At 47.3% G+C, this 15074-nt stretch overlaps 1 protein-coding gene and 1 long non-coding RNA gene across 6 annotated transcripts in view; one reads left to right on the top strand and one right to left on the bottom strand.

The window, feature by feature from the left end:
- The window catches only part of LOC132667052 (trem-like transcript 2 protein), a 47429-nt gene that overhangs the window by 10128 nt on the left and 22227 nt on the right, over window positions 1–15074 (bottom strand). For 3 of the 4 annotated variants that reach the window (XR_013555618.2, XM_078446887.2, XM_078446886.2), the window contains exon 5: window positions 8180–8281. Coding sequence is in view for 3 of the 4 variants with exons in the window: in XM_078446887.2 (XP_078303013.2) it covers window positions 8180–8281 (102 nt within the window). In the remaining variant the exon portion in view is untranslated. Of the gene's footprint in view, window positions 1–1399; window positions 2467–8179; window positions 8282–15074 lie in introns of those variants that run through there. The other variant, XM_060615461.3, reaches the window with a different exon arrangement.
- On the top strand, window positions 358–9069 carry LOC132667055 (uncharacterized). 2 transcript variants are annotated; one of them, XR_009604960.3, is made up of 4 exons: window positions 358–601; window positions 3306–3455; window positions 8324–8396; window positions 8902–9069. It is a non-coding gene; the product is annotated as an uncharacterized LOC132667055 (long non-coding RNA). The 2 variants fall into 2 exon arrangements; XR_009604959.3 differs by having other exon boundaries at window positions 8324–8380.

Here is a 15074-nt window from a genome sequence, read left to right on the forward strand (position 1 = left end):
AGAAGTGGGGGTGGGCAATCAGGGGACAGGGAGAGAGAGAAAGCTGTGGTGCGCTCCCTCCACCCCTCTGCCTAAGGTAAGCTCAGTACTTACTCCTTTCACACCCCCAGAGCCTTTTGCACACATACACACGTCTCTCCCCAGCAGGACAGAGTAGAGAGCACACATTTTAGAGTCTAAAAATATATGGGTGGGCGCTTGGGCGGCTCAGTAGGTTAAGCGTCCGACTCTAGATTTCAGCTCAGGTCATGATCTCAGGGTTCGTGGGATCGAACCCCTTGTGGGGCTCTGTGCGGACAGCGTGGAGCCTGCTTGGGATCCTCTCTCTCCCTCTCTCTCTGCCCCTTCCCTCTCTCTCTCTCTCTCTTAAAATAAAATAATAATAATAAAATATAAGAATAAAAAAATATGGGTTAAAACCCTGGTTCTACCATTGATAGTGCCTGGAACGTAGCCAGTGCATCACGTGCTTCCGTTTCTAAAATGCAGGTCTCTCCAGACTTCTCCAGTAGAGCCCAGAGCTGTGACAGCCAAGGACCCGGCACAGGATTTGAGACATCTGCCTGTTTCCAACCCAGCTACAGGAGAGCTGAGGCTCAGGGTAAGGTAACACCCTCTCTAAGCATCACTTTGCCCTGCACAAAGTGAAAGGAAGGACCAAACTAAATTATTTGGGGAGAGGGAGGTTTGGGGGACCCCAAGATTGCTCCGCACAGGAGCAGAAGGAGGAGGCTCCCTAGGGGAGGTGCATGGGTGGGGTGCCCTTGGAACGGGTCTCCAAGGTGCTGGAGCCCATTTGAGCCCACCTTCCACCCCTCCCACAGGCAGTCACCAGAACTGAACAGGAAATGGTAACTTGGTTGCCATGGCAATAAGGGAGGCAGGAATGGGTGAGGCCCCCTCAAGGAGCATTTTGTGGGGTGGGCGAGGCCTTCAGAAATCGCTTCCGCTCAGGACAGGGGGATGGGGACAGGGGGTAGTGGCACAAACAACTGAGGGAGTTAAAGTACACACACGTGGTGCAATGATTCTTGTAAGAACCAAACAGCCCTTTCCCAACAAGGGAGGGAGGCTTTCTGTGTGAGGAAACTGAGTGTCCACAGTCAGAGGTCCTGAGCAGGCCTGGCAGATGAAGGGGCCCAACCAGAGAGGGTCTGGAGCTTTATCTTAGTTTGTGAGGCCTGTGGTAGCTTTGCCTGGGGCCAAATATAGGGATGCAACCTTCTCACTGTTCTCTGGTCAGGAGCCTCTAGGCCAGCCCCATCCTTCTCCTCCTCCAACCCCACAAAGCATGAAAGCAGGGAGGGTCTAGGAAAAGGCCACTCTCTCCCCGCCCCGCCCCCACCCCCACCCCCACCCCCACCCCCAAGCCAGCTCTCCTGCCCTCTGGTTCTCTCACCTGAGACAGGGCCCTGGAGCCACAGTAGCAGCAGCAGCAGCAGCAGGAATGCGGGAGCCATGGCTCCATCCAGTTGGGGACAGTCACAGGCCAATAGGGGGCCAGGGACACCCCCCGCTCCAGGGTTAGGGCCCCAGGCCGCTGCAGGACGTGCCACTTAGGTCTGCCAGGGAAGGACCTGGCGTTCTGAAAGCGCAGTTGCCCATTTAGGGAAGTGAGGAAGTTGTAGGACCCACTGTGATCGGCAGACCGTGGGGCCCCGCAGGGTCTACTGAGGGCGAGGGCGGCGCTGGTTGCTGTTTACGCCCTCTTCTCCGAAACTTCGGGCAGGTGTGGCTGCTCCACCCAGTCTGGGCCCACCCCATCCCCCCAGCCCGGGACGGCTCTCGGGGTCAGAAGGCTCCCCACCGTCTCCAACCCCCTCCCGGAAACTGGCTGACGGGGGTGCCCCCTAGTCTGAAGCAGGGGATCCGTCGAGGGGGCTGGGGTGAGTTTTCTGGACCCTGAGCTACAGACTCCCTGGGATTCCCTGGGCTTAGAGACCCAGGGGCAGGGGCTTGGGGCTAGGGCAGGGCACCTTGGTTCCTAAACACACACACACACACACACACACACACACACACACACACACACACACACAGTTTTCTCCAAAACACATTCACAAGGAGATTCGTGTAAACTCACACTCATTCACGCAAGCCCTCTCATAAAGCGTTTCTGGCGGTGCCCTGCCCCTCCCCCTCTCTTCCAGGTTCCTGGCTGGTCAGAACAGTCCTTCTCGCTCACACTTGCGAAGAACCCCTTACGTGCTCACAGGCGATCTTACTTCTGTCACGGTTAGAGTGACAGGGGGAAAAGATGCAAATTGTACAGTGCAGTTTGGACTCAGGGAGGCGCTTCTGTGCTGTCACAGGTGGGGGCGCGCGCGCACACACACACACACACACACACACACACACACACAAGCTGTCTCTCCTTTTGACTACACGCATGTCTCCTAACCTTTATCCCTTTCTCCAGCTCTCCTACCATCCGGTCTAACCGCCCACCAGCTTTCCCGAAGCCCCCTCCCTCCCGCAGGCTCCCCTCCCCCGCCTCTCCAGAAACCACGCCCCCAGACCCTGGGTTCTGCCCGGGCCCCCCGCAGACACGCGCATGCCCACTCGACTTCCTCTCCCTCAACCCTATCTGGCCCAGACAGCCGCCAGGCTGCAGCCGAAATGACCCAGCATTTGGCCCAGGACCCCACCCTTCACTCAGTCCCGAGCGCTAAGAATCAGGAGGACAGCCTTCTGACATCCAGGAGCTGTGTCATCCGCTGCTTTGGGGGTGAGGGGACCTACACGATAGTGTGTGCTCCCCCTACTCACCCATGCCAACTTTCTTCTCCTTGGACGGGACTCAGTAACACGTCTTAAACTGAGCTTGAACTCCCAAATCCCAGACCAAGGACGTTTGATTTTTGCTGACTCCAAACTTTAAGTCTCTTCACTTACTCTCCGTTCATTCATTCGTTCGTTCGTCTCTACAATCTTACACGCCACGCAAGGCGCCTGGCATTTGGGGTATAGGAATGAGTACACTTGTCACTCCAGACCTCTCAGCTCGCACTAGACGTGTTACACTTTCCTTATTCGCCCTTCCTTTTTAATACTTCTTCTCAGTCCTCAGATCCCGGCGTTCAAAGGCTATCTGCCCTTCCAGCACATGGTGTCTTCCTTCCTTCCTTCCCTCCAGCTCAGCACGAAGTGGTTTCAGGAGTAGGGGGGTCCTAGTTATCTCTCGCGGGGACGTGTTGCCTGGAATCACAGTGATATTCATCTGCAGGGGTTTTTTTTTCTATTAACTTAATCACAGTGGTTAATCACAGAATCCATTAACTTAGTGATTTTATTTTTTCACATAGATGTCTTGAATCTGCCTGGAGTCCATCTTTGTATTTAGTGTTAGGCAGGGATCCAGTGCTTTGGGCTGCATGGACTCGGCCAGTTTTCTCAAGGATGTCTACCAAATAATGGGCCCTTCGCCCCATCGATTCATGGTGCTTCCTTATAAGGTATGTTCCCGTGTATATATGGAGCTGTCTGGAAGTCTAGCCTGTGCCATTGTCCATTTGTCATTTCTTGCTGTTCCAGCACCTAATGTCAATTGTATTACTTAGTAGTAGGTCTTAATATTTGGTAGGATGAGTCCTATCTTTTTTTTTTTTTTCCACAATGGACATAGCTATTTATGCGTCTTTATTTTTCCATATAATTTTACAGTAAGTTTATCAAGTTCTCTAAAAATTAAACTGGGATGTGGGGCGATCTGGCTGCAATATGTCACCCCACCGATCACCAGGTTTGATTCGGTTGATCTGGCTGGCTAGGCGGGTGTTCCCTTCCTCCCTGACTGCTCTGTGAGCAGTCCCTCCTGAAGCTGCTTGCTTGGTCAAAGAGGATGACTTTCACCAAAAGAGGAGGACGGAGGCCTGTTCTTCCCTCAAGGGCATAGAGTAGCTATGCTCCCCTGCTAGAGGCTCCAAACAAACTCTCAAGGTCTATTTGAAGGAGAATGTAGGGTGGTCAAGCTTCCAAGACTCCAGACACATCCAAATGAGGTGCATGTGTCAGTCTGCCTTTCTTTGAAAAAATAAAAAATAAAATAAAATAAAATAAAATAAAATAAAATAAAATATTAAACTGAAAGTGTGTTTCAGATTACAGTTAGAGACTTATAATTTGGGGGAATTTGACATCTTATAATATTATTGTCTCTTTCAAGATCATAGATCATTTGTATTTATTCAGATCAAAGTTAAATTAATTCTTCCTTAATACGTCATAGATTCTGTTGCTACAATGAATTGTATCTTATTTTGATTAGGTGTTCTAGCTGATTATTTCTAGTGTAGATAAACACTTTTGATTTTTGTCAGTTGATCCTATATCCGGGAAACCTTGCTAAGCTCGCTCATGAGATTGAATAGCTTTTGGATTCTACTTATTTTTTCTAAGTAGATGATGCCAGCATCTCAAATCATGACAGGTGTCCCTCTTCCTGGCTTCAGCCTTCCTTATGGCTTTGGCCAAGACCTCTAATACTACATGAGGCATTGGTGGTAGCTGTGGAAATCCTTGATTTGAATGTATACTTTCTTTACCTAGTTATATTTACTGTAGTCATTGCTATACAGTCTTGACCAAATTATTTCTTCCTATTTCTAGTTTATTAAGGTTTTTTTTAATAATAACAAATGTGTTGAACTATTCCGAATGCTTTTTCTGCATCAGTTTGCTTTCTTCTTGTAGTTTATTGATTTAGTTCATTTAGATTTCCTGAAGTTAAACAGTCCTTTTGGTTCCGAGATAAACCCCACATGATCATAGCATTCATTTTTTTTTTTTTACCACACTGTTGACTTCAGTTAGCTAATATTTATTTTGGTTTTTACTCTATGTTCATCAGAGATATAAGCCTATAATTTGATTTTCTTGTTTTACCTTTTACTGGTTTCAAGATAAGATGACATTAGCTTCTTGAAATGAATGGGGTAGCTTTTGCTGCTTTTTTATTTTTTGCAAGCATCTTGTATAAAATATGAATCAAATGTTTCTTTTTTTAAAAGTTCTTTCTTTTTTTGTAAATGTTTATTAATTTGTTTTTGATAAAGAGAGAGAGAGAGGGAAGGGCAGAGAGAGGGAGAGAGGATCTGAAGCAGGCTCCACGCTCAGTGCAGAGCCCAACACAGGGCTCAATCCCACAACCCTGGGATCATGACCTGAGCTGAAATCAAGAATCAGACACTCGGGGCACCTGCATGGCTCAGTCGGTTGAGCATCTGACTTTAGCTCAAGTCACAATCTCACAGTTCGTGGGTTTGAGCCCCATGTCAGGCTTTGTGCTGACAGCTTGGAGCCTGCTTCGGATCCTCTCTCTGCCCTTCCCACCCCCCAAATAAATAAACATAAAAAAAAAAGAATCAGACACTCAACCAACTGAGCCAGCCAGGCTCCCCACATGTGGCAAACTTTCTGAGGCCCAAAGTATTATACTGTCAAAGTCCCAAAGTATTATGGTCACATATTTGAGTGACAGTTTGGCTTGATATAAAATTCTAGGTATAAACTTCTTTTCTTCAGTCCTTTAATAATTTTACTCAACTGTCTTCTGGCATCCAGTGCTCCTCTTAAGAAGTCTAATGTAGATCTAATTCTCACTCTTTTGTCAGTGATCTGAAATTCTTTATAATTTACTCTTTGTCTTTGATGTTCTTACACAAGATGGGATGTTCTTTGATGGGTTTAGGGCTGTGTGTGTGTGCATGTGTTTCCTATTTGCCCCTCTTGGCAAATTTTGAGTCCTTTTGGTCTGAGATCTTTCTTTTTTCTATAATTCTGAGAGATTTATATTGACTTTTTCTTCAAATATTTCTTCCTTTCCATCCTTTTTCTTTCGCAGGGATTATTAGTAACCATATGTTGGATGTTTCATGTCTCTTCACTCCTCTTTGATTCTCTTTGATTCTTTAATCTCTTAATGCTTTACAGGAGCTTTCTGGGAGAATTCCTCGACTTTTCTTCCAGCTCATGCTCCAGCCACATCTGCTTTTTTTTTTAATTTTTAATTTTTTAAAAATTTTTTATTTTAGAGAGAGAGAGAGAGCACAAGCAGGGGAAAAGGGCAAAGGAAGAAAAAGATAGATTCTTTTTGTTTTAATATTTTTTATTTATTTTTGAGACAGAGAGAGACAGAGCATGAGCAGGAGAGGGACAGAGAGAGAGAGACACAGAATTGGAAGCAGGCTCCAGGTACTGAGCTGTCAGCACAGAGCCTGACGCGGGGCTTGAAGTCACAGACTGTCAGATCATGACCTGAGCTAAAGTCGGATGCTTAACTGACTGAGCCACCCAGGCGCCCCAAGAAAGATAGACTCTTAAGCAGACTCCATGCTCAGGACAGAGCCTGACACAGGATCGCTCCCACGACCCTGGGATCATGTCCTGAGCCCAAATCAAGAGTCAGATGCTCAACTGACTCAGCCACCCAGGTGCTCCTGCTCTTTATATATCACATATATTGTGGTCTTTATTTCAATCATAATATTTTTCACAACTATTATTTTAATTTAGCAGTGTTAATAGTTCTTGCTCTTGATTCATGTAATTTATGTCTTCCCTTACCCTTTTAGGCATACCACTAATATTTACCTAGAATTATTGTGCTGTCAATTGTCATAGTTCTCCTTCAGATGGTCTCTCTTGTTTAGTATGGTGTCACTCTTCAAGGTAGTAGTTCTCCTAAGACACCAAGTTGTTTTGACTTTTGAATTCAGATTCCTCTGGGGTGATCATATGCCCAGTCTGGTGATAGTAGAAGAATGGAAGGCTAAATCCTTCTACCTAGTAAACTTTAAAAGTGGGAGGGGGGGCCTGGGTGGCTCAGTCAGTTGAGCCTCTGACTTCAGCTCAGGTCATGATCTCACGGTTCGTGAGTTGGAGCCCCGAGTCGGGCTTTGTGCTGTCAGCACAGAGCCTGCTTTGGATCCTCTGTCCCTCTTTCTCTTTGCCCCTCTGCTGCTTGTGCTCTCTCTCTCTCTCTCTCTCTCTCTCTCTCTCTTTCTCTCTCTCTCTCATTCTCTCAAAAATAAACATTTTAAAAAGGTGAGATAGGTAAGCCCTAGAGCACAAGGGTACCCCTTATATACCCACATTGCTGCCATTCCCATCCTCTGTCCAGGGTTTCACCTTCAAACACTTTGGGAGATCCTCTTTAGTTTCTAGCCCACCTGTCTTGGAGTTTGGAGAATGAAGGGGTTAGGGATCAAATGCCCATAGGCAGTTGATCATCTATCTTCATCAATACTCCACTGCTTTTGCTGGCCACTTGATCCCCTAGAGCACTTGTGACCTAGGCTTTTTCAGCCTGCTTCTACAATGAAGGGGAGGTTATGATGGTCTCAAAACTCATGACTGCAAGAGTCAAGAGCAGAAATCAAAAATTTCTTCTCACCTGTTTTTTTGCTGTTTCTGGCTACCATCTGCCCATCTGTGGTCACTTTCTACACCTACCATTTGCATGCCAGTACAGCCTCTGGCTTCCACATTATGTGGGTTCCACTGATCTCATTCCAAAAATCCCATGTCTAACTGAATTTTCTACAGTGCTTTCAGAGTTAATGACCTGTATCCTCCTCCTTATTCCTCTCTCCCCAACTTTGAATCTGAGCTTTGGGGACTCCTCTGTAGCACCCTGTGCTTCAACCACCTTGGAAAGAATACTTGGGTCCCCTTTTCCTGACTCTGACACATGTGCATGAGCTATCTAGCCATCCCTTCCCAGGACCCTCCCTTCTGGTGTTGGTGAGACCCTTGCCTATCTGAGCTCAGAGCCATTGAGAGAGGGTGAGTAAGAGGTTCCCTCTGGAGAAGTGATCAGAACTAAGGAGGACACAAAGAAGGTAATTAATGCTCAGGGAACCAGAATAGAGAATACTATTGGCCTTCAAAAACCTTGAGAGGAAATGGAAAGGGGACACAGCTAGCTCTTTAGGGTCCCTCAGGCCAAGGGTAACTGATGCCTAGGATCTTTGTAATCAGCTGAAGTCCAGACTGGCACTGGGCTCAAAAGGGAGCAGTTTCTCCCCTGAGCTGGTGGGAAACAAGGGGATAGGGCTAGAACACGACGGTATAGGGTCTTCCTGGATAGACTTGCCTCCTAGCACACCCAGCCAGCCCTCTGGTCACAGAGCCACCCTGTTCCTGGCCCCAACCCTGACCTTCATGCCCTGCATCTCACCTGAGGCCAGGAGTACAACAGGACAGGTGGGCAGGAGCAGGTGTAGGGCTCCCCAAGCCATGCTACTCCAGTCTGTTTCTGAAGATGAGAGAAGGGGCGCCTCTGGGGAGAAGGAAGCATAACATAAGCCTGATTCTGCCCCAGCTTCCCAGCATCTCTGAGCCAGAAGAACCGAGAAAGACCAACACCTTGATTGGAGAAGTGAGTACCCTGACAGGTAGGCTTTGCGGGGAAAGGGGAGGGAGGAGCAACCAGGCCTGAGTAGGGGGCCACCACCTGCAGGGTCTGTCTCTGGGCCTAGAGACCTCAGTCCTGTCTCAGTGGCTGTCTTTTGCCCAGCTTCTCCCCATGTCTGTCATGCCACACCTTCCACCCCATCACATTCCTCCACTGTTGCTGCAAAACGCTCTGAGAATGCCCAAGAAGAGAACCATAGTGAATGAAGAGGCCATTCCTCTATTCTTTCTCTCCATGCACTGCTTGTAGGTGGTCAGGGGGCCATGGCATCCCCCTGGTACCCAGAGCAAGACAGGGACTCCATACCCAGGCATGGAGTCAATGATGTGTTTTCATCCTGGGGTTTCATCATTAGGACGGTCCCTGGGAAAGGTGGGGGCCAGGGCAGGAGAAGCACTGAGCATGGGTATCAGAGGGGAAGGCGGAAGGGATGGATCCAAGGAGGGGAGCTCAGCACCAGCTCCATCACTTCTCGTTCCCTCTAGGTGCTCCACCAACATTGTTTGGAACAAAACTTGAGTGGGTGAAAGATGAAAAATGTGTGTGTAAAACATGCAGAAGAAAAGACAGCCAACGTTGGAATGAACTGAGCAACGAGATAAATAAAGTGGTAAAGTGTAAAATAACTATCCGTGAGTCCATATTGATATAAATGAATGACTGAATAAATTTACAGATAAGTGAATTCCAAAGAAGACTTCCAAATAATTTATATAGATACTCTGTCCTCAAAGCTGGCGGGGGGGTGGGGGGGCGAGGGCGTAACCCCCACCCTTTGAGTGTGGGCTGTCTGTGGTGCCTTCCTTCCAAAAAGAACAGCGTGGAAAGAGGGAAAGAATAACTTCACAGTGGACAAACCTGGCAAGCACCATCTCAGCCCCATGATCGAGATTAAGACCAACCGTGATAATCACGTGGGTCGTAGGTACTGCCACCGTGATCTGATGAGAATGGCATTTCCCTCTGTGGTATCCTCCCAAACCCCTAGCCCCATGAGAGAAAATATCAAACAAGTCTCAAATGAACAACAGGTATTTCTTAAGAACTTGGTTTGATTGAGGCACAAAGGACAGCAAACGCGGCCATGTAAGGGACGAGTTTATCTAAGGTCAGCACACCGACCATGTGTGGGGCCCAGGGTGTGCTGAACTCACATGGCTGGCTTTCCCAGTTGGTTATAACCTAGCTCTTCCTAGGTATGTTCAGTCTTCAGAGAGTCCTGTTCTGGTAAAACAGGATTGTCTCACCTCCCTGAAACGAGTGGACACCCTGGTCTGCTCAAGACCGCACATGTTCCTGGACCTCTCTGCCCTGGTCCTGCTGTGGAACTAGGCCCCAGAGAGCCCCCAGGAAAAGAGTAACAGCAGAGGCAGGAGGTGGGAAGTTGGAATCTCTGAAGAAAATGAGAAGGAGGCCTGGAGCCCAAGCTCTCACTGGCCCAGATCAGAGGGGACAAGATGGAGGAGATGTCTACAGCCACTTCCTGTCTGTGACCACATGCTCTCACCACGGAGCTAATGTGAGCGCTCAGCTACCCTTCATTAATTGGACTTCTAGACTCTGTTAGAGGCCTCAGCTTGCATTAAGACCCCACAGTCTGTGCCCACCCGTGTCTCTAGCCCCCAGTGTGTCTGGTCCCCCCATAGCCCTAGTCCTGACCGCCATGCTGGTCCTGCCTAAAACCGTGCTGAATGCCTCCCAAAGCTGCTCCCTAACTAGCCTCACAGGCGTCAGGCCCCAAGGGGGTCCTCTTGCAAGAAGTTGGTTCAGAGGACTCTGGCCTGCAGCCACCACCCCACTCCCTGTATGCAGTGTCTGGCTGCTTACAACGGTACCTGACCCTGTGCTGTGTTCTGTCACTGCCCTACTGTGGACACTCTTCGTTCCTCTCCAGGCAGACTGTGAGTCCCCTGAAGGCCAGGCAGCTTTTTTCATTTACTGCATGAGCCTTGATTTGCTCAATGCTGTGGCATCGTCCAGACATGCCCCTTGATCTGATGGGGAAGGGACCATGGAGCACATCTCCAGCCTCTTGCGGAGACTGAGCTGCAAAGCAGGTCAGTGACTTGTCCAAGGTCTCATGGAGATGTCCCAGCTGAGCTAGGGTGCATTTGAACCCTAGCCCCCAACACACACCCAGTGCTTTGCTCACTGATAAGCGGCCCTCATCCACCCTGGCTTCTGGCAGCGTGTCCCTGTCATCCCTCCTCCAAATGGGCTCTATTTGCCCTTGCAGACCCAAGGACAAGGCAGCATTGGGGAACACTCGGTGGGGAAAGAGGGGAAAGGATCGAGGCACCAAAATAATATGAGCTTATGCGCCCTTTCTTTGAGAAAAAGTGTGAGTCTCTTTTTACTGCTTTAATTGAATGGAAACTATAAACCAAACTACCCAGGTGTAAAAGTACCACGTGCTATAAAAGTTTTAATCCATTTTAATAAGAAGCTAAATTTATAACAAGGAACTGAAAGCTTTGTTAACCCACTGGTTCTGTTGAAGGAAAAAGCTTAAAAGCAGGGTTGTCTGACAGAATTTCCTGCTGCGGTGGAAATGTCCCAAATCTTCCGGCACAGCCCCATAGCCAATAGCCACATGTGGTCATTGAGCAATTGAGCGTCTGACATGTAGCAGGTGCCACTGAGGAACTGAATTTTTATTTTTCATTTAATTTAATTGACTTAAATGTGAAATAGCCACGTGTGGTTGGTGGCTAGAGTGTTAGCACAGCTTTGAATAACTGAGGTCAATTTTAACAACACTCTGCCCTGCTAATGACGGGCAGACTTCTTTGTCGTGTGCTGTTTGTGAAAGTTGAAACTATAAAGCTAATAGAAGATCACGTATGAGAATATCTTTGCACATTTTCTTTTTTTTAAATTTTGTTGTTGTTTATTTCCAAGAGAGAGAGAGACAGAGAGAGAGAGAAAGACAGAGAGACAGAGAAAGAATCCCAAGCAGGATTCGAGCTGTCAGCGCAAAGCCCATTGTGGGGCTTAAACTCACAAACTGGAGATCATGACCTGAGCTGACACCAAGATCTGACACTCAACCAACTGAGCCACCCTGGCGCCCCTCTTTGCACATTTTCTAAGAGACTATATTCAAAATATTATCGTGCTGCAGATTGGGAAGTACATCTTAAATAAGATCATCAAACCCAAGTCATAAAGGGAAAACAGGTGGATTTAATTACATGGTCACCCGCTGGCTTCCCAAATATCAGCAACATGACCTTCAGAGAAGAGAAAGCTGAGTTTATTGCTGGTGGCGGTCAGGGAGAACATCGCCTCGGCAGAGCTGCGGGCAGCATCTTAGAGGAAGGCAAGGTCAGAATTTATTGAGAAGTTCAGTTCAAGGCAGGCTTTGCATAGCAGGGGCTGCACCAGGACTGGGGACAGATGGCAATACAACACTCCAGGATTGGTTGCAAACGACCTCTTGATGCTCGCCACATTGAAGAGTCACTGGATCTTCCAGGAAGTATCTATAATGAACAATGAAACCATTTGCCTGGGCGAGAAAATGACTGGAAAAGTAAAGTAATACTAACCAGAACAGTGGAATAGCAAAGGCGCGTTAATATAGACGGTGAGATGTGGCGAAGATGTGGCTTGTAGTTACAAGCACTTTACGCTCACAGCATAAACATTCATTTTCCAAGCGAAGGCTATCGTGGACAAAAGCAATGTCGGCGAACAGCTCCATGTGGACCCTGGCCTCCTGCCTGCAGCCACAGGAGCCATGCGGGTAAAGGTCTACAGCTACTCAGAGTCGGGACGGACACACTTGTCTCTTCCTAGAATGAGAGAGAATGTCGGTGAACACAGGCCACTCACCACCGCCTGATGCCCCTGGGAGACAGTTTCTCATCACCTCCCGTAATGTGATAAGGGAAGAGGCATTCTGCTGACCCCTCAGAACAGAGCTGCAGGCCATAACACCCCTGAGTGGCAGTCGCCAATGGGTTCCTCAGCAGCGGGGTATCACACGGCTCGAGGCAGTTCTTTGACCCCTTTTGTTTTGGTGTATGGGACAAGGACCCCACAACTCATTGTATCTATCTTCTTTTTTTTTTTAATTTTTTTTTAACATTTCTTTATTATGGAGAGACAGAGCATGAGCATGGGAGGGGCAGAGAAAGGAGGAGACCCAGAATCTGAAGCAGGCTCCAGACTCCGGGGCTGTCAGCACAGAACCCGATGCGGGACTCAAACTCACAGACTGCAAGATCATGATCTGAGCCGAAGTCAGATGGCTAACCAACTGAGCTACCCAGGCACCCCACGACTCATTGTATCTTCTGCACCAAATCACTGAGGCTTGGGCCTGGGCTTGGCTTGATGTGTGTTGCCAGGTAACAGATGAGAGCCTGAGGGAAGCTATTTGCAGTGTCTACAACTGACTATGAATGAATATCTAAATGAGCCAAGAGGTTATTAAGACTCAGCAAGCAGAACATGGGGCATCTGGGTGGCTCAGTTGGTTGAGCTTCAACTCAGGTCATGATCTCGAGGTCTGTTGATTTCGAGCCGGGCATCGGGTTCTGTGCTGACAGCCCGGAGCCTGGCACCTGCTTTGGATTCTGTGTCTCCTTCTCTGCCCCTTCCCTGCTCGTGCTGTCTCAAAAATAAATAAACATTAAAAAAAATTTTTTTTTAAAGAATCAGCAAGCAGGAGAAAGGAAGTTCAACAGCAAAATGATCAGAAGAAAGTGTTGTAAAACAGTAAAAATCCAAATGCCTAAGAAGCCCACGGATAGATGTTTGACCTCATTAGTATCAGAGTTATCAGAGAAACACTCAAGTGAAAACATTGAGCTTTCACTTTGTACTCAGCAGACTGGCAGGAACTAGGAAGTTGAGTAAGATTCAGTATTGATGAAAATGTGAGAAAGTTCTGGAACTTCCACGTGGAATAAATGTGTGACTATCCTACATTCAGTGTCCAACTCCTGAATGCATACTCTATCGTGGTTACTATTGTTTGTGTCCTGTTTAGGAAATATTTGCCCACTCTAAGGTCATATTTTCTGTTTTCTTTTAGAAGCTTTATTGTTTATACCTTTCATTTTTATGTCTATGATCCATTTTAGTTAATTTTGTGTATGGTGTGAGAGAAAGGTAAAAGCCTTCCCCCCCCCCCCCCACCGCCCGCCCCAGGTGACTATCCCATAAACCATCACCATCTATTGGGAAGACCAACCTTTGCCACTGAATCAGAGGCACCTGTGCGGTAATCAGGCGACAACATATATGGGTGTGTTTCAACACAATGGAATCATACATAGCAATAAAAATTTTAAAAAATCAAAGATTTAGATTTACATAGAGTAACAAGGACAGGGTCAGAAGCAAGATTGAGTGAAATTTATAAACAGTTATAGCTTTCAAAACTACAGTTAAAAACAAACATGCGTTGGGGCACCTGGGTGGCTCAGTCAGTTAAGGGTCCAACCTGGATCAGCTCAGGTCATGACCTCACACTTCATGAGATTCAGCCCGTGGGACTCTGTGCTGACATCACAGAGAGATTCCCTCTCTCCCTCTCTCTCTGCCCCTCCCCCGCTCATGCACATATGCACACATGCACTTTCTCTCTCAAAATAAATAAATAAATAAATAAATACATAAATACATAAATATTTTAAAATATAAATAAAAATAAACATGCATTAAAGATTCTTTTAAACTCATATTCAGTGAGTGAACCAGGCAGATGTTAGATCTGGTTAGAAAAGGAAGTCAAGAAGCATATATTTATATGGAGGAAAGCAATGTTGAATTGCAAGGGGAAACAAACCAGTTTGGTGTTTATTCCCGCCCCTCCCCCACCTCCATCCACAGCAGGGGAAGGAAGAAAAGGACAGAATCTGCATGTCTGTCACTTACCTACAACTTACATAACTATAAAATAGCTCCCACAGAATCAGAAACAGAGAACCCAAGGGAGAGTGTGCTAGAGACAATGCAGTTTTCTGTATGTGCACATTATATTCTATTATATAATAGAATGAAATGTGTATCGGGTGCCTGGGTAAGTCAGTCGGTTGACTGAACTGAAGCTAGCTTGGGAATAAACTTTATATTGTTTAGAAATGCCCAGAAGGGTGTGGATGAATAGACAGAGCACAGAGGGGTTTGAAGGGAGTGGAACTACTCTGTGTGGTACTCCAGCTGTGGGTACATGTCAGTGCACATTTGTCCAAACCCATAGCATGGACAACACCAAGCGTGAGCCCTAAGGTGATCTATGGGCTTTGGGTGGCACTGATGTGTCCATGTAGATTCATTGATTCTACCACTCAGGGACACGATGTCCATGGCGGGGGAAGCGGTGTATGGAGGGGTGGGCAGGGGTTAGAGCGGAACACTGTACCGTCTACTCAGTTTTTCTGGGAACCTAAAACTGCTCTCAAAAATAAAGTCTATTTTTTTTAATGCCCAGAAGAGTGATGGTCTTGCCATAGGCTTTAGCAGGGGGCCAATGAGGTCTCTAGCCAAGCAAGGCTGGACGGCAGTAAGAGGACAAATATAAGTGTCATCTGAATTACACTTTGTGAGTCCCAGTTGTACTTAACACAGAAATCAATTGCCATGCCCTTGGTCTTGATGACTCCCCCTGGGTTTCTTTGCACCCAGCCCTCCACGCTCCCCCACC

The sequence above is a fragment of the Panthera onca genome, chromosome B2 (genome assembly GCF_046562875.1).
Source record: "Panthera onca isolate mPanOnc1 chromosome B2, mPanOnc1 haplotype 2, whole genome shotgun sequence".
Classification (NCBI taxonomy): Eukaryota; Metazoa; Chordata; class Mammalia; order Carnivora; family Felidae; genus Panthera; species Panthera onca.